Source organism: Schistocerca piceifrons, chromosome 2, assembly GCF_021461385.2.
Source record: "Schistocerca piceifrons isolate TAMUIC-IGC-003096 chromosome 2, iqSchPice1.1, whole genome shotgun sequence".
In the NCBI taxonomy this organism is placed as follows: Eukaryota; Metazoa; Arthropoda; class Insecta; order Orthoptera; family Acrididae; genus Schistocerca; species Schistocerca piceifrons.
In genome coordinates, this window is record NC_060139.1 from 548,601,168 (window position 1) to 548,626,111 (window position 24,944).

The 24,944-nt window shown below is 38.8% G+C and overlaps 1 protein-coding gene across 1 annotated transcript in view; it reads right to left on the bottom strand.

Moving 5' to 3' along the window:
• Positions 1-24,944, bottom strand: part of LOC124776220 (tyrosine--tRNA ligase, mitochondrial) — a 115,313-nt gene that overhangs the window by 74,089 nt on the left and 16,280 nt on the right. The window contains exons 3-6 of the mRNA XM_047251075.1: positions 7,270-7,460; positions 6,900-7,195; positions 268-476; positions 41-107 (exon numbers count right to left, since the gene is read on the bottom strand). Of these exons, the coding sequence (XP_047107031.1) occupies positions 41-107; positions 268-476; positions 6,900-7,195; positions 7,270-7,460 (763 nt within the window). The remainder of the gene's footprint in view (positions 1-40; positions 108-267; positions 477-6,899; positions 7,196-7,269; positions 7,461-24,944) is intronic.

The following is a 24,944-nucleotide window of genomic DNA, read 5'->3' on the forward strand; positions in this document are numbered from 1 at the left end:
AAGACCACCCATTTGTAGTTATAATGTTTTCAATACAAACCTCCATGAACAAGGACTGTAACTTGTTCAGCCAATTTCTTCTGTGCTAATCGAGCTTCTGGCTTTACCTTAAAATGAAGAAAATAATTTTCAGACTTTAAACAATAAAAATACATTTTAACAGATATTAGGTCTCTCTCTCTCTCTCTCTCTCTCTCTCTCTCTCTCTCTCTCTCTCTCTCTCTCTCATATAGAAAAATTACTAACATTTTATAAAACATGAATCACCTTATGTTGTTGCATAATCTCATTAATTTTTCCTGTTGAATAGAAAGTGAATAATTTTAAAAGATTTTCTACTTCTGAGTCTCGAGATCGTATAAAAAACTGATATAGTTCAAATGGTGAAGTTTTTTCTCTGTTCAACCATACTGCATTCCCCTCAGATTTTCCAAATTTATTGCCGGTCTCTGTAGTGACAAGAGGGACAGTTAAACCTGTAAAGAAAGAGAGACAAGTTGCTAACACAGATAAGAAATCAACATGCAAAAATAAGTTTTTAGGTAGATCAAACCAACTGCATTGTATAACAAAAGCTTTAGCTTGTTTGTTCCAGAGGAACTACAACCCCAATAAACGGCACTTAATCGCTCACACACGGATCTGTTTGTTGAACAGTGTAGGGAATGTGGAATTTTGTCAGCCACTGCCTAGCCATTACTGATACGACAAATGCACATTATCTGAATGTTCAGGAACCAGTGTGGCCTGAAAGCACGCGATACCATTTACTGAAAGCAATACAGTTGTATAGATGATCGAATATACAACCACCTATATTATTGTGTGGAATACTAACCACAGTAAAACATTTGACATTATGCTCTCCATCACGCCTGTAACTAGGAAATCGACACAATGTGAAAGCAAAAACAACAGGAAGAGTCTTTCAATTTATTATAGCTCTAAGGTAAGCAAGGAAAACAAATGTTCAAATCATAACACCACCTCTGAAAATGTTAAATTCCTTGGTGTGGTGCTTCTGACACACACACACACACACACACACACACACACACACACTTATGTTTTACTGGTATTAAGCTGATGGATCCTTATAAAATGCTCCTTGGAAAAAATGGAAAGGGAAAGTATCACACTAATGCACAACTCTTAAATGCTGTGTTACACTTGTTTTTACATTGCACTACTAGTAAAAAGAACAATAAATAAATAAATATTCATCTTGAAGAACCAGTGTTTACGTTCATGAGGAATAAAATATTAAAATATGAACTGAAATATATTTTTGTAATCGACTAGAAATGGTAATCTATAAAGAGGAGTTGAGGGTATATTAAACAGAAATAGAATTTTAACAACTAAGAAACTAGAGTGATGAACAAGCAATTTCCCAAGTTTCAGAAGCAATGCTTGTCAATTTAGAGCTAAAGAGAAAGATAGGGAAATATAGCAATATGATCAAACTACACATGACTTGGGTGAAGAAGTGTAATATTCAAGTTTGCATAGCCTTACAGGTCTATGTTAGCTTAAAGTCATACTCCCTACTCTTTAATATATATTAAAACTCAAAAGGCAACTATCTTTATTATTTCTTCTCACAAGAAAAGGATCCCGGTGTTGGGATCGACGTTTTGAAATCATCTATCCAGTACATAGGTTAAGGTCCCAAGTTTCACACCCTGCAGCCATTCATCCTGGTGCGCCCTTGTTTGCGAATAATGTAAGAGAAGCTCAGAGACTTTGAAGATATTGAAAACAACGAGAAAAAATTCTAAAGAAACTCAACAAATTAACTACATTAGTATCCAGACTTGAGAAAAATACTTCAAAGAATTAGTGACTGAAAATAAATGAGAATTTTTGAATAGAATTAATAATGATATAGAAGAAACAGAAAATAATGGCAGAATTTCACTGGATGTAGAAGCAGTAAAAACATCAATTAAAAGTTTTAAAAAAAGTGCTACTACAATTGCAGGAGTACCAACTGAACTGATGAAATATGGTACAGATGAATTACACAAACTTTTGAGAAGTCTTTTTGAAAAATGCTCAAATGGTGAGGCCATACCAGAAGACTGGAAAGTAGGATTTATACCAACAATCGACAAGAAAGGAAGAAAAGATGAGTGCGAGAAGGAAAGAGGAATAACTGTAACTATTGTATTTAGCAGACTTTATGGAAAGATTATCAAACAATTTTTGGAAACAGAATTTAAGGAAATGGAGGCCAATGGCTTCAGAGCAGTGATGTCAACTACAGTTCATATATTTTGCTTACAACATATAATTGACAAGAAAAAAGTTAGAAATCAACCCCATAATTCAATATTTGTAGACATAGAGAAAGTGTATGATGATATACCCATATGTAACTTGTGGAAAGCTTTAAAAGTGTTTAACATTAGTTCCGTAATAATTAAAGCAATTCAGAACATTTATGAAAACTCTATAGAATAAAAGCACAAAATTATCTCCCACCTGGATTTAAAGTTACAAAAGGATTATGTCAAGGATGCAGTCTGTCACCAACACTTTATAAAATATATACAGAAAAGCATTGGAAAACTACAACAGAAAATTTAAAAACATGGGGATCCCAGTAAATGATATGATATATTCTTTACAATTTGCTGATGACCAGCTAATTTTGGCACAAGATAAAGAAGACATAGAGAGTACATCACAATGAAATTAATAGAGGAGTATAAAAATGGGGACTCCAGGTCAACAGGAATAAAACAAAATATTTGGTAATAGGAGACGCAAATCAAGATTTGGGGTGACAATGTTGGGTTTGTGGGGCACTCAGCTGGGCGGTCATCAGCACCCAAGACCCAATTGTAACAAAGTCCAATTTTTGCACAATCCAATCTAGCCACTGTCATGAATGATGATGATGATGATGATGAAATGAAGAGATAACACAAACACCCAGTCCCAGGGCTGAGGAAATCCCAAACCCGGCTGTAATCGAAACCAGGACCCTGTGAACTAGAGGCAGCAATGTTAGCCACTAGACAACGAGCTGTGGACAAATCAAGATTTGATACTGGATGAAGGGATGGGAACTATTAAACACGCTGAAGAGTACAAATATCTAGGAGTCAGTATCACACAAGATGGAAAAAAAGACAAGGAAATTAATTCAAGAATAAATGTTAGGAGGTTTACTATTGGAACAGCAAATGGTATTTTATGGAACCAACAGATTAGAAAGGAAACAAAAAGAAAAATCTTCAGCATAATTATCAGAAGCTTTACGACATATGGAGCAGAAGTATGGCCAGTGAAATTGCAATTAGGGAAAAGGTTGATGGCAATGGAGATGGACTTTTGGAGGCAGTCCTCAGGGATATCTAGGCGAGAAATAATCAGAAATTAAGTCATCAGGAAGAAAATGGACATAACAAATTCAATTGCAGATTTTGTAGAAGAAAAATAACTGTTATGATATGGACACACAAAAAGGATGTCAAAGGGGAGATTACCACATAGAATTATGGAATGGGAGCCATCAGGAAGAAAGAAAAGAGGGAGACCACTGACCACATGGATTCAGGGAATTCGGATCTCTTTCAGAGGAAATATTGAAGAAAATCTATGAACAGATGTACAAAAATGGAGGATGAAAATCAAATTTGATGTGTAATTTTTGGGTACCGGAAAATGTAAAACGCTACATTGTGAAACCGGTTAAAAAAATATAACTAAAATTTCACATGACGCTCTTCAGCTGCAAAAAAGGAATGTATAACACACTGATTGCATAGTGTAACGGTTAAGGTAAAGGCCTCACATTAATCAGGCTGTGGATTTGAATCTCATTGAATGCTTTGAAATTTATCGTTTTAAATCTTCACTGAAATGACTTTTATCACATTGGTTCTTTCAATTAACTGAGTTAAACGTAACTTTTTTATATCTATCCCTTTGTCACATCATTTTAATCAGCATATTAACTTTTTCAAATTGCTCTCATTTTTCCTTCCTATAACCATCTCTCTGCATGGGATATTTCTGCATGTGTTTTTAATTATTTTTATGTATTAACTCCAATTTAATTTCTTCCATTTTTATCATCCTGCAATTTTGTACCGCATCCATTATTTCTACTCCTTATTCTGCTTTAATTTTATTTATAGCCTCGTCTTTTATTAACATCTTCATCTGCATTATTTTGTCCATAGCGGAATAAGAATTAATGTTTCAAATGTTGTTACGGCATTAACCAAGTCGCTGGGTGCAAGCATGCAAGGCGTGCGGCGCACGCGGGCGGCAAGCTTACCATCCTAAGAGTGTCTTTTTTTTTCCCTTGTAGATTTAGCCCTAAAAAAGTTCACATGGCTTGTGGTGTTATCACTTAATTGGTATGTTCATGCTGGAGAGTTTAGATGGAATAAAAACAAAGGAATGAGTTAACGTAATAATTCACTGTGTAGCAATGACCAGTTCATCGACTGAAAGCCTCTTTCATACCACAGAAAATTCCTGTGATTTTTAGCCTGTTATCTAATGGCACGCCTATCTTTGCTGCGTCTCCATAAGACATTGCACTTCAATCTTGCAACAACTTTTTCAGTAGCTTTACAGCATTTTTTCCAACCGTGGCATTAGTTCCACATTTCTATAGCATTTGGTGAATGTTCCATCTTGCCTAGATGAAGAGAATAGAATATACTGAAATGTGGGCTACAGAAGAATACCGAAGCTTAGATGGATGGATTAAAAAAAAAAAAAAAAAAAATACCGAAGCTTAGATGGATGGATTTTTTTAAAAAAACCTCTGATGAAGAGGTACTGAATTGGATTGGGGAGAAACTAAAAGTATAGAATAGAAGGTTTGACAATGGAGAAGACCGTAGAGGTAGGCCACGATTTCACTCTGATAAGCAGGTTTCAGTGGATGTACACTACAATAATTAAGCAGAGATCAAAGGCATGCACTGGCTAGACTAGCAGGGAGAGCTGTATCAAATCAGTCTTTGGACTGAGGACCACAATGGCAACAATGCTGTATCCGACAAATTTATACAACTGTTTTCACTAAATTTCCCAAGATCTATATTTTGCGTCTATGTTGCTGAAATTCAATTTGCTCTGATTTATAAATGTAGTGGCTAAACCTGAGAGATTTGGTGAGAACCGACTAGCAATGCTTGTTCACTATTCGATACAGAGTAGATTTCCATACCATAGCAACAAATGCTATCTCAAGAATAACCAGGAAATCATAATTTTTCTCTCAAATGCAGCACATGACTTTAATCATGTTTGCTGAATAGTTTGTTCCTCAAACGTGAAGCTGAGATAGAGAAGGCAATGGTAAAAGATTTTAGTTATGCACGGGTACTGTGAAGATACTGGAGGTCAGGCCTCTAATTATCATTAGTAAGAGAAGATATCTATTTGGTAAGTGAGAAGATGTAAGTGTGTAATCCAGAGAAACTGATGAAGACACAGTGAAAGTTATGTCACTTATCTAGTAATATCAACATCAAACAACTGAATCGTTATAGAAGCATTCCTCGCTAGCTCAAGACTTCATACTTCAAAATCATAAATTTAGCAGAATTGCGGATTATACCAATTCTTATTTTAGTTTGGGTGGAAATGTTCCCAAATTTTTGAATCGAATGTAAGCAAAAAGAGAGATTTCTCATATGCTCTGACAGTCTATTCTGCTAATAAATGATTATGCTGAGATCTATTGCAGTTTTCTGATATGGAATGAAGTACTATCACAGACTGCGAGAGGAAATGCTTCGCATACACATTCATTGATCAACCTTTGGAGCAATATGATGCTTACCTAGCATTTGAGACCATGATTTTGTTCCTGTCTTAATACTGGACAAAGGTCTTCGTTAACACCCGAGATAGCTGAAGCAATATTCTCATGGCCAACATGGGCACTGCCTGATGTCACTGGCATGTGTGTACATGATAGTCATAGGAATGGAAACTAATGAGATACAACTGGTGAACAGCAGAACAATGAGCCAAGGACTGAAACCTGAGAGGTGATAAGGATGTATTTACTTTACAATTTACCAGTTCCCTTCACAGTTCCACAGGCAATCTATTGATATTTGTTTCTTGCATGACTGTTGAACCATATAGCAACTTATAGCTATTTCATTTTTCAAACGTTTGATACTATAGTCAGTAGTTTCAAATACCTTGACAAAAGCAAGCAGTATTAAAATTCCCATTTTACCCTTCCTGAAGTGATCACTTTGATTAATGCTATGCTGCAGTGTTTACAAAAAGTTGATTTATATTTGTCATGGTTGTTTATAGGTCTTTGGCAGTCAACCAGCTGGTCATGAGAAACACATTCCAAAGCACTCAACACTATGGAAGTACGGTGTTTTGCCTGTAATTGCAAGCTGATTTTGGGTTACCATTGCTGGGTAGGGGTTCGACTAATTTTTGTTTCCACCCAGCAGGAACCAAAAATGTCCCCTAGGAACTAGAATAATAATATCTGCAACTTCTTCTATCATTCTACACAACCTGTATCATTGTCTTCCTTATCCCATGATAGCTATGTGCATTGTTATTTTTGAACCATGTATCAAGAAAAGTGTGTCTTTTGCAGAACTCCTGTTTAAGATTCCGATAAATGATAATTCATCACAGCATGAAAGTTACCTCAAAAAAATAAACAATTACTCTATCAGATTATTTGTAACATGGAAGTATTTGCATAAGTAATACCACGTCTTATACTTATCGCTCAAACATACAAAGCTTCAATGTCTCCCCAAGCAAAAACTCTTAATTTGCTTTCAACTGAGTATTTCAAGCTTCTGATGAACACAATCTAGGGTGAACTGTACAGGAAGTATAAACAGAGTGTATATTTTCCACATGCAATCACAACTTACCATAAACTTTTCTATTTGAAACTCTTGAAATTAAGTCATGTCCTGAGACAATATTTCCCATCTGGTCGCTACCACCAATCTGAAATCTGCAGTCATAATTCTCAAGTAGGTATAACCAATCATATGCTTGGAAAATTTGGTAAGTGAATTCTGTGAAGCTCATGCCAGTCTCAGATGCTATACGAGATCCTACACTCTGCCGAGAAAGCATGGTTCCCATCCTGAAGTTGCGTCCTATGTTGCCCATAAATGACAGTACATTCAATTTTTCATACCAAGTATAGTTGTTGACTATTCTGTAAGATAAACACCATGTTATATATGTTCACATGATACACAATAACAACTGATCAATTCTGTTTTTACATACGTAACTGGCACTAAGTCACCATCATCTCCATGACCCTGACCTTTCCACAAAAATGTGTCATGATTTTTAAACAGTTGTTCTACATTCTCTGTTATGCCACTCACATTATGTTTTACGTATTCTGCACTGAGTGCAGGCCTATCTGTTGTTCTCTCACTTGGATCCCCAATGTAACCTGTAGCACCACCTACCTGAAAATTAACAGAAAAATAGTGCATTTAGGAACTGGAAACAATATAGAAATGGTTACACATCCACAGAAAATTCATCATATGCCTGTGAACAATACAGCTTTTCACCTTAAAGCATCTCTGATAGTGAGTCATTAAATTAAATGTACAGGGTGATTCAAAAAGAATACCACAACTTTAGGAATTTAAAGCTCTGCAATGACAAAAGGCAGAGCTAAGCACTATCTGTCGGCGAATTAAGGGAGCTATAAAGTTTCATTTAGTTGTACATTTGTTCGCTGTTGACTAGGCGTCAGCGTCAGTTGATGCTAAGATGGCGAGCGCTCAACAGAAAGCTTTTTGTGTTATTGAGTATGGCAGAAGTGAATCGACGACAGTTGTTCAGCGTGCATTTCGAACGAAGTATGGTGTTAAACCTCCTGATAGGTGGTGTATTAAACATTGGTATAAACAGTTTACAGAGAACGTCAACTACCCGAGGCGATGGATCAGCCGCCCGTGACAGAGCACTTCATCACTGGCCTCCAAGAAGCCCTGATCTTACCCCCTGCGATTTTTTCTTATGGGGGTATGTTAAGGATATGGTGTTTCGGCCACCTCTCCCAGCCACCATTGATGATTTGAAACGAGAAATAACAGCAGCTATCCAAACTGTTACGCCTGATATGCTACAGAGAGTGTGGAACGAGTTGGAGTATCGGGTTGATATGGCTCGTGTGTCTGGAGGGGGCCATATTGAACATCTCTGAACTTGTTTTTGAGTGAAAAAAAACCTTTTTAAATACTCTTTGTAATGATGTATAACAGAAGGTTATATTATATTTCTTTCATTAAATACACATTTTTAAAGTTGTGGTATTCTTTTTGAATCACCCTGTATAATAGTTTCAGGTGAAGATATTGTGGTCTGGCTAATAAATGTATATTTAGAAAGATCATACCATACAAGCTCTCTCCAATATATCTTATTCATGTTACGTGTGCCTCTTATGTTCTGACTAAAACGTTGCCAAGCGATGTCTGAAACTTACTCATTCCATGAACTTTGGTGAAATGAGGGTTCTGATACAGACCCCTGCATATTGGTACAGTGTTGTAAGAAAGTCTACAGAGATAAAGGTGACAAAGAACCTCATGAATCACAACATTGGGTTACACCTCAGTACAGCCTGGGATCCTGCACTGTAGTTATTGAAAACACAAATGGGCAGTAGCAGAAATCTACAAAAAGAATTGAGAGTCTGGACATGGGGAGCAGAGCACCAGGTGCACCAGACCAAAGATGGAATGTCACAGGATAATTCTAGTGGAAGAGGACAGCAATGGGAACATCTAGAACTTCACCAGACCGAAAACAGAATGCCAGCATACAGACTGGTGCACTGTACAAAGAGGGAATGCCTCAGGATGCTACTAGGGGGAACGGAGAGCAGACAGAAGGCCTGGAACCAATCATGGAGGGAGAAGACCATAGGTATAAATACCGGACCCGTTTCTTTGAACGAGCAGCTTCAGGTAGCACTTGATAAAGATAATAAGTCACACTGCTGAAAAGTAATGCCAGACTGATGCTGCTGATATCCTCAAGGTATCAACAAATTGTCAGGAAATTCTGAAGAATTACATCAAGAGACTTTAAAGGGAAGAGATGTATTGAAATATCAAGAAGCTGGACATGCTGAATGACCCTGATATCTGGCAGAAGACCAGACACCTCAAGATGTCAAGTTTATTTCTGTCTGACACACACACTGTGAAGCAGTTTACTGCCACTCAAGGATCTTTCCAACACTGCTTGTGATTGCTTCTATAGTTTTAAGAGGACTGTCAGTTTGGATATAGTATCAGCAACCATAGATGGATTTATTTCAACCCCTTACACAACTGGACACGTCAGCTGTAAATAATAACATCTGGTCCTGGGGCTGCATCCTTAGCAACAGACCAGGCATTTTCCAACTTCCACATGAAGATGAGGCAGCTATAATCTTCTAGATCACGTGAACTTAAGTTCAACTACATCCCCTCTGCAACTTCTTTCCAACCTAGAAATGTGGGACTTTTCTTAGCAGCAGTCCTATGTTATGAAAGGAATTAATCACTGGGTTTGCTGTGTCAGATGGAGACATTAAAATAATCACATCAATTATTTTCTGCAACAGGTGTCAATCAGCCTTTACCAGAGATCTTCCTTATCAGTTCCCATACTCTTGAGACGAAGGCAGAAGATGAATGGAATTCAGAAACTCTCATGACCTTTTACTACTCTCTTTAATTCTTAACTGCAGTTCTATTCCTGTCATTCAAATGATTGTCCCTTGATGATCTGGTCTTCAAACTTCATAATGTTACCCATCTGATCCTACCAGCAGAGCAATATTCATCATTTCACTAGGGACCACACTGTCTTTTAAGGTGCTATAAGAACTTCCACTTCACTTTGCTGGGCACCCACTTCAGTTGCTTTATTTCAAGGTTTCTTCTGGGAAGTGTATCCAGTTGATGAAATGATTGCTTGAGTAAAGGTGAGTGTCCAGTTAGCACTCTGAAATATCTGTGCTGGCAAATAAAAATACAGGTCAATGCCTGGGAATGATCTCGTTGCCCAGCTGAAATGCTTCACTTGACCTCTGTTCAAAAGACACATGTCTTCTGGTACAAGGAGTCTTTCAAGAACTTAACCACTGGGGTAGGTATCATTGGAAACCCAAAGCACATGATCTGCATTAAAATCCTCAACAAGTTGTAGTCTCTGGAGAGTTGCCTAATTGGGTCTTTGAGACTCGTATTTCAAGTAGATCATGAGGTGGGAAATACACCATACATACAGTGATATTCAGTGACAAATTGATGACAACACATACTGCCTTCAAGATGGTGTAGAGTGGGACTGGTGTCACCTTACCCTTAGTTCTATAACCACTAACATGTTTCCTAGAGAGAGAGCAGGTTCCTAGCACAGAAGAATCTGACGGTAGTTTTCTCTTTAATGCATCGCACATCATGATTATCAGTGCCCTTATAAACACTTTTATGAGATGAATGTGGTAAAAACATATAAAATGTAGACAAATGGAAAGCTAGCTAAAACACAGCAGTTGCTTCCTCTACCACCCCCCCCCCCCCTTTTCCTCTTCTGACATTAGCACATGTTGTTGTTGTTGTTGTTGTGGTCTTCAGTCCTGAGACTGGTTTGATGCAGCCCTCCATGCTACTCTATCCTGTGCAAGCTGCTCCATTTCCCAGTACGTACTGCAGCCTACATCCTTTTGAATCTGCTTAGTGTATTCATCTCTTGGTCTCCCTCTACGATTTTTACCCTCCACGCTGCCCTCCAATACTAAATTGGTAATCCCATGATGCCTCAGAACATATCCTACCAACTGATCCCTTCTACTAGTCAAGTTGTGCCACGAACTCCTCCCCAATTCCATTCAATACCTCCTCATTAGTTATGTGATCTACCGATCTTAACTTCAACATTCTTCTGTAGCACCACATTTCGAAAGCTTCTATTCTCTTCTTGACCAAACTATTTATCATCCATGTTTCACTTCCATACATTGCTACACTCCATACAAATACTTTCAGAAATGACTTCCTGACACTTAAATTTACACTCGCTGTTGACAAATTTCTCTTCTTCAGAAAAGCTTTTCTTGTTATTGCCAGTCTACATTTTATATCCTCTCTACTTCGACCATCATCAGTTATTTTGCTCCCAAAATAGCAAAACTCATCTACTACTTTAAGTGTCTCATTTCCTAATCTAATTCCCCCAGCATCACCTGACTTAATTTGACTACATTCCATTATCTTCATTTTGCTTTTGTTGATGTTCATCTTATATCCACCTTTCAAGACACTGTCCATTCCCTTCAACTGCTCTTCCAAGTCCTTTGCTGTCTCTGACAGAATTACAATGTCATCGGCGAACCTCAAAGTTTTTATTTCTTCTCCATGGATTTCGATACCTACTCTGAATTTTTCTTTTGTTTCCTTTACTGCTTGCTCAATATACAGATTGAATAACATTGGGGAGAGGCTACAACCCTGTCTCACTCCCTTCCCAACCACTGCTTCCCTTTCATGCCCCTCGACTCATATAACTGCCATCTAGTTTCTGTACGAATTGTAAATAGCCTTTCGCTCCCTGTATTTTACCCCTGCCACCTTCATAATTTGAAAGAGAGTATTCCAGTCAATACTGTCAAAAGCTTTCTCCAAGCCTCAAAATGCTAGAAACATAGGTTTGCCTTTTCTTAATCTAGCTTCTAAGATAAGTCGTAAGGGTCAGTATTGCCTCACGTGTTCCAATATTTCTATGGAATCCAAACTGATATTCCCCGAGGTCGGCTTCACCAGTTTTTCCATTTGTCTGTAAAGAATTCACATTAGTCTTTTGCAGCTGGCTCATTAAACTGATAGTTCGGTAATTTTCACATCTGTCAACACCTGGTTTCTTTGGGATTATTACATTCTTCTTGCAGTCTGAGGGTATTTCGCCTGTCTCATGGAATGTTGTCTACTCCCGGGGCCTTGTTTCGGTTTAGGCCTTTCAGTGCTCTGTCAAACTCTTCACGCAGTATCATATCTCCCATTTCATCTTCATCTACATCTTCTTCCATTTCCATAATATTGTCCTCAAGTACATCGCCATTTTACAGACCCTCTACATACTCCTTCCACCTTTCTGCTTTCCCTTCTTTGCTTAGAACTGGGTTTCCATCTGAGCTCTCGATATTAATGCAAGTGGTTCTCTTTTCTCCAAAGGTCTCTTTAATTTTCCTGTAGTCAGTATCTATCTTATCCCTAGTGAGATATGCCTCTACATCTCTACATTTGTCCTCTAGCCATCCCTGCTTAGCCATTTTGCACTTCCTGTCAATCTCATATTTTAGAAGTTTGTATTCCTTTTTGCCTGATTCATTTACTGCATTTTTATATTCTCTCCTTTCATCAGTTAAATTCAATATATCATCTGTTACCCAAGGATTTCTATTAGCCCTCGTCTTTTTACCTGCTTGATCCTCTGCCTCCTTCACTACTTCATCCCTCAGAGCTACCCATTCTTCTTCTACTGTATTTCTTTCCCCCATTCTTGTCAATTGTTCCCTTATGCTCTCCCTGAAACTCTGTACAACCTCTGGTTTAGTCAGTTATCCAGGTCCCATCTCCTCAAATTCCCACCTTTTTGCAGTTTCTTCAGTTTTAATCTACAGGTCATAACCAGACTTCAAGAAGAATATAATACTTCCAATCCTAAAGAAAGCAGGTGTTGACAGATGTGAAAATTACCGAACTATCAGTTTAATAAGTCACAGCTGCAAAATACTAACACGAATTCTTTACAGACGAATGGAAAAACTGGTAGAAGCGGACCTCGGGGAAGATCAGTTTGGATTCCGCAGAAATGTTGGAACACATGAGGCAATACTGACCTTACGACTTATCTTAGAAGAAAGATTAAGGAAGGGCAAACCTACGTTTCTAGCATTTGTAGACTTAGAGAAAGCTTTTGACAATGTTAACTGGAATACTCTCTTTCAAATTCTGAAGGTGGTAGGGGTAAAATACAGGGAGCGAAAGGCTATTTACAATTTGTACAGAAACCAGATGGCAGTTATAAGAGTCGAGGGGCATGAAAGGGAAGCAGTGGTTGGGAAAGGAGTGAGACAGGGTTGTAGCCTCTCCTCGATGTTATTCAATCTGTATATTGAGCAAGCAGTAAAGGAAGCAAAAGAAAAATTCGGAGTAGGTATTAAAATTCATGGAGAAGCAGTAAAAACTTTGAGGTTCGCCGATGACATTGTAATTCTGTCAGAGACAGCAAAGGACTTGGAAGAGCAGTGGACAGTGTCTTGAAAGGAGGATATAAGATGAACATCAACAAAAGCAAAACGAGGATAATGGAATGTAGTCAAATTAAATCGGGTGATGCTGAGGGAATTAGATTAGGAAATGAGACACTTAAAGTAGTAAAGGAGTTTTGCTATTTAGGGAGTAAAATAACTGATGATGGTCGAAGTAGAGAGGATATAAAATGTAGACTGCCAATAGCAAGGAAATCGTTTCTGAAGAAGAGAAATTTGTTAATGTCGAGTATAGACTTAAGTGTCAGGAAGTCGTTTCTGAAAGTATTTGTATGGAGTGTAGCCATGTATGGAAGTGAAACATGGACGATAACTAGTTTGGACAGGAAGAGAATAGAAGCTTTCGAAATGTGGTGCTACAGAAGAATGCTGAAGATTAGATGGGTAGATCACATAACTAATGAGGAGGTGTTGAATAGGATTGGGGAGAAGAGAAGTTTGTGGCACAACTTGACTAGAAGAAGGGATCGGTTGGTATGACTTGTTTTGAGGCATCAAGGGATCACAAATTTAGCATTGGAGGGCAGCGTGGAGGGTAAAAATCTTAGAGAGAGACCAAGAGATGAATACACTAAGCAGATTCAGAAGGATGTAGGTTGCAGTAGGTAATGGGAGATGAAGAAGCTAGCACAGGACAGAGTAGCATGGAGAGCTGCATCAAACCAGTCTCAGGACTGAAGACCACAACAACAACATAACCAATAGATTGTGGTGAGAGTCCACATCTGCCCCTGGAAATGTCTTACAATTTATAACCTGGTTCCTAAATCTCTGTCTTAGCATAATATAGTTTATCTGATACCTTCAAGTATCTCCAGGCCTCTTCCATGTATACAACCTTCATTTATGATTCTTGAACCAAGTGTTAGCTATGATTAAGTTAGGCTCTGTGCGAAATTCTACCAGGCGGCTTCCTCTTTCATTTTTTATCCCCATTCTGTATTCGCCTACTATGTTTCCTTCTCTTCCTTTTCCTACTACCTAATTCCAGTCACCCACGACTATTAAATTTTCGTCTCCCTTCACTATCTGAATAATTTCTTTTATCTTGTCATACATTTCATCAATCTCTTCGTCATCTGTGGAGCTAGTTGGCATGTAGGCATGGGTTTCGTGTCTATCTTGGCCATAATAATGTGTTCACTACGCTGTTTTTAGTAGCTTACCCGCACTCCTATTTTTTTATTCATTATTATATCTACTCCTGCGTTACCCCTATTTGATTTTGTATTTATAAGCCTGTATTCACCTGACCAGAAGTCTTGTTCCTCCTGCCAACGAACTTCACTAATTCCCACTATATCTAACTTTAACCTATCCACTTACCTTTTTCAATTTTCTAACCTACCTGCCTGATTAAGGGATCTGACATTCCACACTCCGATCCGTAGAACACCAGTTTTCTTTCTCCTGATAACGATGTTCTCCTGAGTAGTCCCCACCTGGAGATCCAAATGGGGGACTACTTTACCTCCGGAATATTTTACCCAAGAGGACTCCATCATCATTTAACCATACAGTAAAGCTGCATGCCCTCGGGAAAAATTACGGTTTTAGTTTCCCCTTGCTTTCAGCCGTTCACAGTACCAGCACAGAAAGGCCATTTTGGTTAGTGTTTCAAGGCCAGATCAGTCAATCATCCAGAACTGCAACTACTGAAAAGGCTGCTGCCCCTCTTTAGCAACCACACATTTGTCTGGCCTCTCAACAGATACCCCTCCGTTGTGGTTGCAACTACGGTATGGCTATCTGTATCGCTGAGGCACGCAAGCCTCCCCATCAATGGCAAGGTCCATGGTTCACGGGGGTGGGGGGTTAAGCCAAAGGAGAAAATAAACAAAAACAAAGACAAAGACAAAAATTCTAAAAGCATTAGTGGTGATAGGAGACCATCATATTCAAATGGTGAAGTTGTTTATAACAATTCCAGTGATGATATGGTATTCATTCAACATAGTAATGGTGAATATAATAATCTTAAAATGATTGCTGCCATGAATTTTTTGAAGTATGTGTTCTGCAGCGTATATTATTAAGAACAGTGGAAGAGTTTTAAGTGTAAACTTGGCAAATTCTTGTGCAACAGCTATATTTCTGAAACAAGAGATGCCATAAACTTATGACTGGGCAACGAAAAATGATCTCATTGAAATCAATGTGAAATACACATATCATGGCCCCATTAAACTGATAACAAAGGGTCAATTCATTTTGCTGATAATCAATGTCGTTCTCTAAATACTTTGAGGTTATTCTTTGACAGGAGTCCGACATTCAAAGAACATTGTGACAGTGCCAGAATGGAGTTGCAGCACACTATCTTCAAAAACCTCAAAGGCTCAAGTTGGGGATCAAGCCCAAATATACTTTGGGTGTCAGCTATAGCCTTGTGATACGTGGTAGGAAAATATGTTTCCTCTATGTGGCACCAACCGTGCCACTCGAAACAAGTCGATATTGCTCTTCACCAAACTTTCCACCAGGTGACGGAAGGTCTGATACCATTCAAAGCTGAGAAGATCCAGGTTCTGACCGGAATAGCTTCATTCAGTATCAGATGGACAGTTACAGTAAAATCCAAAAGGATTGAAGTCAACACAGATGACAGACTCCCACTTCATGGGTATGAACCTGTTGCTCAATGTTTTCGCAGCAGGAAAATTTAGCTTCATTTCAAGTGTCTCCCCCTTTGTGAAGTCAAGGGCAGAAGAGAGGCTTCAACACTGGCAGAAAATAGCTAAAAGTGATTGGAGACCTCCAAAACAGGAGCTACCCCAGTAAACAGTGTATCATGGGCAACATGGAGATCACTTTAATCATCTTTGCATGGGTGTTGACCAAAGTAAAAATGCCATGTTAAAATGGGAACTCTACGTCATGCCTAAAAGCAGTTCTTCCTTTGAAGCGAACCAATCACTGAGCCATTTTTGTAAATTTTCATATGAACTGAAGCAATGTTCAGTGACAGCGTGTCCCAGTGAGCAAACATATGATAATCGGATGGAGCCAAGTTGGAGAATAAGCCACATGCCCTAGTATTTCCCTACGAAACACCTTGATTGGTTGCCTGACCCGTTTTGCTGTGTGTGATGGTGCATCATCATGGAGCTATATGACTGTGTGTTGCCTTTTTCCATATCCCGGTCATTTTTCACATAATGCTCGATTTAAATTGATCATATGCTGTTGGTAGCGATCAGTGTTAATGGTTTCACCAGGTTTTAGCAGCTAGTAACAGATAACACTCTACTGATTCCACCAAACACAGAGCATCATTTTCTTTCCAAAGCGAATTGGTCTTGCATTGGCTGTCGATGGTTTGCCTGGATTCCCCGATAATTCACAATGCTTAGCTTTCTCAAAATATATCCATTTTTCATCACCTGTCACTATACGATGGAAAAACGACTGTCTTTTGTATCTAGCGAGCAGCATTTCACAAGTGGTCTTTCAATTTGTTTGCTGTCCCTCATTCAGTTCATGCAGAACCCATTTTCCCACTTTCTGAACTTTCCCATAGCTTTCAACCAAAAAGAAATGGCTTTCTGAGTCACACTCAATTGTTTCGCGAGTTCCTGTTGAGTTGGAGCATCATCTTCATCCAATAAGGCCTGCAATTTGTTGTCTTCGAACTTTTTACGTGGTTTCCTGTGGTGATCGTTTCTCACGTCAAAATCAACACTTTTGAATTTTTTTAACCACTCTAAACTCTGTGTTTTCTTAAGAGCATATTCGCCAAAAACTTTGACAAGCATTCGATGTGATTATGTCTGTGCTTGCAACTTAACTTTCATTGATGACTTTACTCCAAAAAAAATTTCTTTATCCTGTTTCAGCATATTATATGTGCAAGCCTGGAAAAGGTAACATTCTTTCCTTTAAAAATAACAAATGTTGTATTGTGTTAAAGTAACTATATTCATTTTGATATTTGTTGACATCTGAAATCTCAAGAACAGATGTACTGATTCTGATGACATCATCAGACAGGTGCTACTAAGATCAAGTATGTTCCTATTGCTCTCACATGACATACATTACAAATATAAATGACTACTCTGTTCTAATAAACCTCGGTAGGGTAATTCGAACATACAGTTAACAAAAAAAAAACAAAACGTTAAATTTGCCTGTAAGCCACTATAAAAATATGACAGAATTGGACAATGTCTAAGTATTTATATATTATTTAACTGAAATATGTAGGTTGCTTTGTTTTGAAATTTCACAGAGATTGAATACAAATATTCCAAATATCCCAGTTTCTCCTACAAAATATTCTGAATACCCCTGTTTCCCCTGACTCATTTTTCCTGTCTCCATTCATTATGATCTTATGGTGCCATATTCTAGAGTAACTCGTCACTGTGGAAGGAAATATTTGTTGTACACAGACATGTAATAAGGGTAATATGTTCTATCCATCCTACATCCATTCCTTAGTCATGTGTGTGACGTACAGAAGATTTTAATGAGTTATGTATTTTCTTTGAGAACTTTTCTAATTTTTGCTAATTTAAGCGCTTACTTATTACTTGAGAATGCTTACAATCTTTATTTATGCCATTATTTCTTTTCTTAGAATTTACAAATCAAGACAAACAAAAATTAATTTTGGTGACAGGTATGACTGTGTTTTAACATCACTTACGATGCAGGTTCTGTTTTTCCAGAAAATCTGTGAAACTATTAGTCACACTGTAGCACTTATATTTTTTTAAACTTGGGCAAGAAATCAATACAGGATGAAATACAGTAATTTTTAAAAATTTAGATATTTTTAATTCGTGAAACATGTTATTGCTGTGATGCGTATGACTTCAAATGTGAGGGGAGTGACCTCATTCAACTATCTGAGCTTGTCCGAAGTCAAGCTAAGTATTACAAATAAACAGTGTAGAATGCTCTGAAATAAATCAAATAATTCATTTTGATGAGAAACAAGGTTATAATAATGAGATTTATAACTGACAGTTCTTCCATAAGAAAAATATCACCAGAAATGGTATACATCAGGCACTATGTTTATTGCTTACAGAAGTGATAAAGCACTGTTTTATACCGTTATTTTAAACAGCTATTTGAACTGAAACTGGCCCTCGCTGTTCACTGGAACTGGAGGAGGAACTTTTATAAGAATAAAAGATATAGTTTCCATTGAAATGTCTTTTTTCTGGCCAAATCCAGAAACTACCACTCTGATGCATGTAATCAGTTATACTTCACATCTTTCTGCACAAATACCAATTCCCTTAGCGTAATACACAATTTTCCCATTTGTCTGGCCTTTGCTGTGTTTTGGGGTTTCCATTTTTAGAGCACCTTGTATGAAATCAGTCAGTGCAATGTCCTGGATGGAGATATTTCCCTCATGATAAGCTAACAACAAATTTTGAGTTTCACATACAGATTCCAATGCAGACTTGACCATTCTTCACTCCAAAGTGATACTTAGACTATAGCATGGGTACTGGACAACTATCCCACTACTCTTTCAACACTGATCTGTGTGTAGTTATTTTCTTTGCTGGGACATACAGTGCTTTAACATCCAATTCATGTTGTGAAATACAAGTGTAGAAGTCAAGTGCAGAATTGATAATGGTTTTCCTGGTCTTTACTTGCATAAATGTTTTATGCTTTATAGTGCCACCTACACTGTCCACTGTCCCTTTGCCATGGGATGTTGCAAAAAGGTTCCACTCTCCTGTCACACCAAAATCCTCACTCGTGAAATACGGACTCAGTAACGTATATTCGTTTTTGAACTGTGCAGCACATCTTGGAAAACACTAATACTTTTTCCAACTGAGGAAACTTTGTTTTCAGTTTAATAAGAACAGCTTTCAGAAAAACCCAAACATCCGCCTTAGCATGAGAAAGTTCATTATTTACAACTACAATTGCATGCTTTGTACCTTTAAGCCAAGCACAGCTAGTGAATATTGTTGATAATAAATAACTCCAATATGCACTAGCTATCTCATCCTGATAAAGAGCTTCATAATTCACAGCAAAGTTGATTTGCAGCACACATTCATTTTCCTCTGTGACACACTTTTTGTTGTCAAAATATTCAGACTGGACACTTTTAACATAGCAGTCGATTTTCAAGTACACTATGTGATCAAAGGTATCTGGACACCACCACCCCCCCCCCCCCCAAAAAAAAAAAAAAAAAAAAAACATACGTTTTTCATATTAGGTGCATTGTGCTGCCACCTACTGCCAGGTACTCCTTATCAGCGACCTCAGTAGTCATTAGACATGAGAGAGCAGAATGGGGTGCTCCACGGAACACAGGGACTTCGAACGTGGTCAGGTGATTGGGTGTCACTTGTGTCATACATCTATACGTGAGATTTCCACACTCATAAACATTCCTAGATCCACTGTTTCCAATGTGATTGTGAAGTGGAAACATGAAGGGACATGTACAGCACAAAAGCATACAGGCCGACTTTGTCTGTTGACTGACAGAGACTGCCAACAGTTGAAGAGGATGGTAATGTGTAACAGGCATCCATCTATCTAGACCATCACACAGGAATTCAAAACTGTAACAGGATCCACTGCAAATACTATGACAGTTAGGCTGAAGAAGAAAAAACTTGTTTCATGGTCAAGCAGCTGCTCTTGATCCACACATCACGCCGGTAAATGCCAAACGATGCCTTGCTTGGTGTAAGGAGTGTAAACATTGGTTGATTGAACAGTGTAAAAACATTGTGTGTAGTGACAAATCATGGTACACAATGTGGCGATCCAATGGCAGGGTGTGGGTATGGTGAATGCCCAGTAAACACCATCTGCCAGCGTGTGTAATGCCAACAGTAAAATTCGAAGGTGGTGGTGTTGTGATTGTGTTTTTCATGGAAGGGGCTTGCACCCGTCATTGTTTTGCGTGGCATTGTCACAGCACAGGTCTACATTGATGTTTTAAGCGCATTCTTGCTTCCCACTGTTGAAGAGCAATTCAGGGATGGCAACTGCATCTTTCAACATGATGGAGCATCTGTTCATTATGCACGGCCTGTGGCAGAGTGGTTACATGACAATAACATTCCTGTAATGGACTGGCCTGCACAGTGTCCTGACCTGAATCCTATAGAACACCTTTGGGACATTTTGGAACGCCTGACCTCACCAACCAACATCAATACCTCTCCACAATGCAGCACTCCATGAAGAAAGGGCTGCCATTCCACAATAAATCTTCCAGCACCTGATTGAACATATGCCTGCAAGAGTGGAAGCTGTCATCAAGGCTAACGGTGGGCCAACACCATATTGAATTCCAGCATTACCGACAGAGAGTGCCACAAACTTTTAAGTCATTTTCAGCCAGGTGTCCGGATACTTTTAAACACATAGTGTATGTAAATTTACTGTTGATTTCACTTATGGCATCTAATAATGAGCCATTACCTTTTCAAACCTTCAGTAGCGCAATGTAACTTCATTAAAACATTCTTACAAGGTCTTGGAATCTCTGGATCAAGAATCTCACTGCTTTTATCAGGAAATCAAAATCAGCACAATACTTGCAAATGCAAACATTGTGAGAAGTTTCCTTGACTGGGATAATGAACCGAGGGCAAAGATCATGAAACTTTGATCCCTTCATGCTGAAGGAACAATTTGAATTCATGGTTTCATTATATTCCTTTCTAAATAGCTCATATGTTTCACTAATAGTCTCAATCTCCCCATCTTTTGCAGATTTGAAGTCCCTTTTTCCCGGGGCTTGAATGATAATGTCATCCCTACAGAAGAAGTCTGTAACTGTATCCTTTAGCTCCTGTGTTATCTGATTATTCACTGTTGTATTTTCTTTCGTTATTTTTCTACTTATTTCTGGCAAGACTTCCATCACAAGTTTTTCACAAACAGCAGTTTTTTTGTTTGGATTCTGACAAAGCAATTTTCTACATCGTGACACAAATTTTCCAAGTGATTGTGCACACTTGTACAATGCTATTGGAGATAATGTTGTTGGCAATTGATCAGTAGTTTCATTTAGTAATAAATGTTTCTTTAAACAATGTCACTTCTGCCTTTCTCTATCATTTAGCCTTTTCAACTTAAGTTTCTGTTGTTTCCACACAGTTCTCTCTATTATTTTCACATCTTATTGTATCTCGATGACGTTCTTGTTGCAGATGTTCTTTCCCTTCTATTCATCTTACTTAAGCTTTTCATGGGACAATCCTTTCCTGTATGCTGTTGGTTTAGCCTTCATTTGAAGTAAATAGAGAATTAATTAACAGTGTCTATGAATGTTTGTTTACCATAATCGGTTTAAAGGGAAAATTTTACAGGTGAATAGTATAATTTTAAGAGCCTTCTTAAAAAAGTACTTATTTTAGTCTTTCATTGTAACATGACGCAACAATAAAACCAGAATATGTTACTTTTAACAAGTGTCGCATCCATCATACAACAGCTGTCACACCCGTCACATGAAAATTAAGCTAAGTGCATTCCAGTTTCAAAGTAATATTGTAGAAACATGTTCAGTATCAACATAATGTAACCTTCATGAAGTTTTATCAGCATACACAAAATAAATTTCTTATAATTGAAATAAATCATGTTTTTTGTGACAGATATGACCATAGTGCATTTAAAATAGTTTTTGTGGTAAAACTATTTGTGCTTACCTAGAATAAAGGTTTTATGTTAGCAATGTCTTCAATGAAATGTTATTTTCCCTCCAAAACAAAAGACAGCTAGAAGCCAGTGTATTTAGTGGTTATAACAATGAAGTAGCCAACTATCAAAATCATGACTTCCCATCATTATAAATGTCATGCATTTTCAATTTGTATTACTGTACCAGTGACAAAATTAACCACATTTTTTGTTGTGACTCGCCGATCTTTCAAAGTGCCGCCGCGCAGTTACGCGCGTCCTCTACGTGCGGCACTGTCTGCCAGCCATGCAGCAGCAGCGCCACCTAAGTGGCCAGCCAGCCAGCGGCCACTAGATTTGGACTCAGTTATGATCTGACTGTCAAAGTGTACACACGTCTCACTCTGTTTGCTTGATCTGTGACTTTCATGTATCGCGTCGTCCTTGAAATGTATTTGTTCAACTTGAAGTTATTACAATTGGTGATGAGGTAGTGATTTTTCTTTTCCATCGTTGACCCACATGTTTCCATGGCTACTTTAGAGCAAGTATTGCAAGGTCTTGTAGAACAGCAAACGCTTCTCACAAATGCGATTCATGATTTCGTCGCGGCATCAAATGCGGGGCGTCTCTCATCGTTGTCTCTACCAACTTTTCCTCCTGACGACGGGAAGGCAGAAGACTGGTCTGATTATGAAAAATGTCTTCGACAGCACTTCTTGGCATTTCATGTCGCGGATGAACAAACATATAAGTTTCTGTTCCTTACATGGATTTCACCTCAAATGTATCGGTTGTTGTCCCAATTGGCTCCTTTGAAAGATCCTGCGTCTCTGTCTTTTGCTGAAATGTGCTCACTTCTGTCTGTCTATTTTCAAAAGCAAACGCATGTCATAGCCTCTCGTGTTGCCTTTTATCGTTGCCAAAAACAACCAAATCAATCCTATCGCGCTTGGGCTGCTGAACTTCACGGCCTCAGTAGAAAGTGTCAATTTGTTACTGAAGTTCACAAAGAATCCTACGCCGATTCCATGGTATGGGATGCTATTATCCGATCAGTGCCCGACAAAGAAGTTAGGCAACGTGCCCTTCAGTTGGCAAATCTGACTCTAGATGAAGTCCTATCCATCACTCAGTCTTTTGAAATTTCTCGCGCTGCTGGAGTGCAAATAGAGGCATGGGGTGACGTCGGGGAAATACAACATCTGTGCGATGTTGACGATGTGTGTGGCGTGTCCCTTCCGGCTGATGTGGCCCCAGTACGCTCCCAAGCACAGCCTCGGCCTAACAGTAAACAAACCTCTAAGAAACTGCAGCAAAACCCATGGCAACTTCCTTCATGTCCGCAGTGTTTTATGAAACATTCACGAGAAGATTGTCCACAACGTTGGGCCGTGTGTCACAAATGCAAAAAAAAGGGTCATGTGTCACCCTTTTGCAAATCCGACCGCATACATGATGTTCATGAACATGACGCTGATTCTGATTCTGTGTTGTATGTCAATTGTACTTCTTCCCTTTCGGGGAAGTTATTCCTCACTGTCCAAATACTTGGACGAGATGTTCGCATGCAGGTGGATACTGGATCTGATGCCACTATCACCAATTCTCAGACGTATCTTCAGTTGGGTTCTCCAATCCTTTCACCTGTCACTAGGCAATTACGGACTTACAATAAACAGAAGATTTCTCTCTTGGGACAATTTGATGCTGAGGTATCTTAGAAATCTGTCATTCGCACTGTTCTCATATTTGTGGTCGACCATAGTAACGCGGAGAATCTTTTTCGTTTTGATGACTTTCGCGTTTTTGGGTTCTCCATAGATGACTCTGTCAATCTCGTCTCTGATGCTATTCCTTATGCTCAATTGGATTCCTTGTCGAAGACATTTTCGTCCCTTTTTTCTCCTGGGTTAGGCCGTGCAAACGACTTTGAAGCTCATATCACGCTCAAACCCACTGCTCGGCCTAAGTTTTTTCGGGCTCAGCCCATTCCTGTGGCCCTTTGTGATCAGGTCAAATGGGAGCTGGATCGTCTCACTGCTTCAGGGGTCTTGCTTCCTGTCAATTCCAGTGAGTGGTCCTCTCCTATCGTCGTCGTTGCTAAGCCAAATAGCGCCCCTGCTCTCTTTCAGCGATTCTTGGAACAATTATTGCTCACTGTCCCTGGGTGTATAAAATACCAGGACGGCATTGTTGTCACTAGCTCCATCACTGCTGAACATCTTCAAAATCTCCGCACACTTTTTCATGTCTTACAGACTGCCGGTCTTAAGTGTAATCTTCAGAAATCAAAATTTTTTCAGGCACCTATCACATACTTGAGGTTTCAACTCTCTCGGGATGGTATTCGTCCGCATCAGCAAACTGTCGCTGCGATTGATGCCCTTCCTCGCCCTACATCTGTTAAGGAAGTGCAGGCCTTCTTGGGGCAAATAGCATACTATCACAAGTTTTCACTGTCTGCTGCTTTGGTGGCTCAGCCGTTGCATCGCCTGTTGCATAAAAACGTGCCTTTTCACTGGTCCGTGTCATGCAATGCGGCTTTCCAGAAATGGAAGACTATGCTGAAACAGGCCCCGTGCCTGGCTACTTATCGACCTGGCCAACATCTTGTTCTTGCCACGGACGCCTCTCAATACAGGGTCGGTGCAGTCCTTGTGCACCGTTTTTCTGACGGTTCTGAATAACCCATTGCTTATGCCTCCAAAACGCTCACGGATGCCCAACAAAAGTATTCTCAAATTGAAAAAGAAGCTTTGGCCATTATTTATGCTCTTCATAAGTTTGGTGTTTTTCTCTATGGATCCAAATTTCATCTTGTTATGGATCACAAACCACTTGTTTCCTTGTTTCATCCATCAACGTCACTTCCCGACAAGGCTGCACACCGCCTCCAGTGTTGGGCTCTCTACTTGTCTCGTTTCAATTATGAGATTCATTTCCGGCCGTCGGCTCAACATGCGAATGCTGATGC